Here is a 998-nt window from a genome sequence, read left to right as displayed (position 1 = left end):
AACTTGTACTCATAAATTTGGCTCTGAAGACAGTGCAGACAGAATGTTGGGAGGAGAAACTGGAGGTCTGGAGTAGGGCTTCAGGCCCTCAGTGCTTCTAGAGAAAGATTTACCCTGGTTGCAAACACACACCATCAGCTTTGTCACCAAAGGCCATGGAGCCTCCATCTGGCACCACGGAAGGCCATACCTGCCTCATGAGCTCCTCTTGGCGCATTCTAATCCTCTCTCTTTCCATCTGGATCCTCTGGAGTCGCAGTTTCTGCTGCTGCTGCTGCTGCTGCTGAGTAGTCAGTGCGTTGGGCATGCTCATGAGCCCTGCTGGTGGGTTCTGAGGAGGGTGGTTCTGCTGGTTCAGGCTACTGGGTGCCATTTGCTGCTGGTGTTGGTGATTCATCACTGCCGGAAGAAAACACTTACAGATTAATGACCGGACCTACAATATGTTATCAGAAAGAGACCATCTGTACACTTTATGCTCTGGCATATAGATTCCTGAGATTCCTTCCAAAGTACTTTATTGTTAACCATTACTGTTAAAGTAATTATTACCTTAATTCAATTCATGGAGGCGCAGATACTGGCCCCACTCCTGACTCACTAGTCTCTGTTTTTGTGTTCTGTTTAAACTCTTATTTCAGACCTTCCCTGTGTCTAGAGTACATTGCAAACCTTACATAGAACATAGCGATCACAAGTTAATTCCACAGAGGCTACCATAACTTATTTCACCAAGACATCTGGGTGTGTGTGCACTTTCTGAGACAATTTGTATGTTTATGGCAGAGCTAAGGAGGGTGTATGTTCATTGATACATGATCAGTACACAATAATAACTGGAATGGATGAATGAATTGATAACATGTAAAACACAGCACCTAGATCAGAGACCTGTGAACCCTGGTGGTGCAGTGGTTAAGAGCTCAGCTGATAACCAAAAGGTGGGCAGTTTGAATCCACCAGCCGCTCCTTGGAAACACTATAGGGCAGTTCTACTC

At 45.5% G+C, this 998-nt stretch overlaps 1 protein-coding gene across 3 annotated transcripts in view; it reads right to left on the bottom strand.

The window, feature by feature from the left end:
* Nucleotides 1–998, bottom strand: part of WWTR1 (WW domain containing transcription regulator 1) — a 159813-nt gene that overhangs the window by 22253 nt on the left and 136562 nt on the right. For all 3 annotated transcript variants that reach the window (XM_004379197.1, XM_023733838.1, XM_004379196.1), the window contains one exon: nt 191–399. In XM_004379197.1, coding sequence (XP_004379254.1) covers nt 191–399 — 209 coding nt within the window. The remainder of the gene's footprint in view (nt 1–190; nt 400–998) is intronic.

Source organism: Trichechus manatus, unplaced genomic scaffold, assembly GCF_000243295.1.
Source record: "Trichechus manatus latirostris isolate Lorelei unplaced genomic scaffold, TriManLat1.0 scaffold00062, whole genome shotgun sequence".
Taxonomy (NCBI): Eukaryota; Metazoa; Chordata; class Mammalia; order Sirenia; family Trichechidae; genus Trichechus; species Trichechus manatus.
The sequence above is the reverse complement of the archived record's forward strand: the minus strand, read 5'-3'. Positions and strand labels throughout refer to the sequence as shown.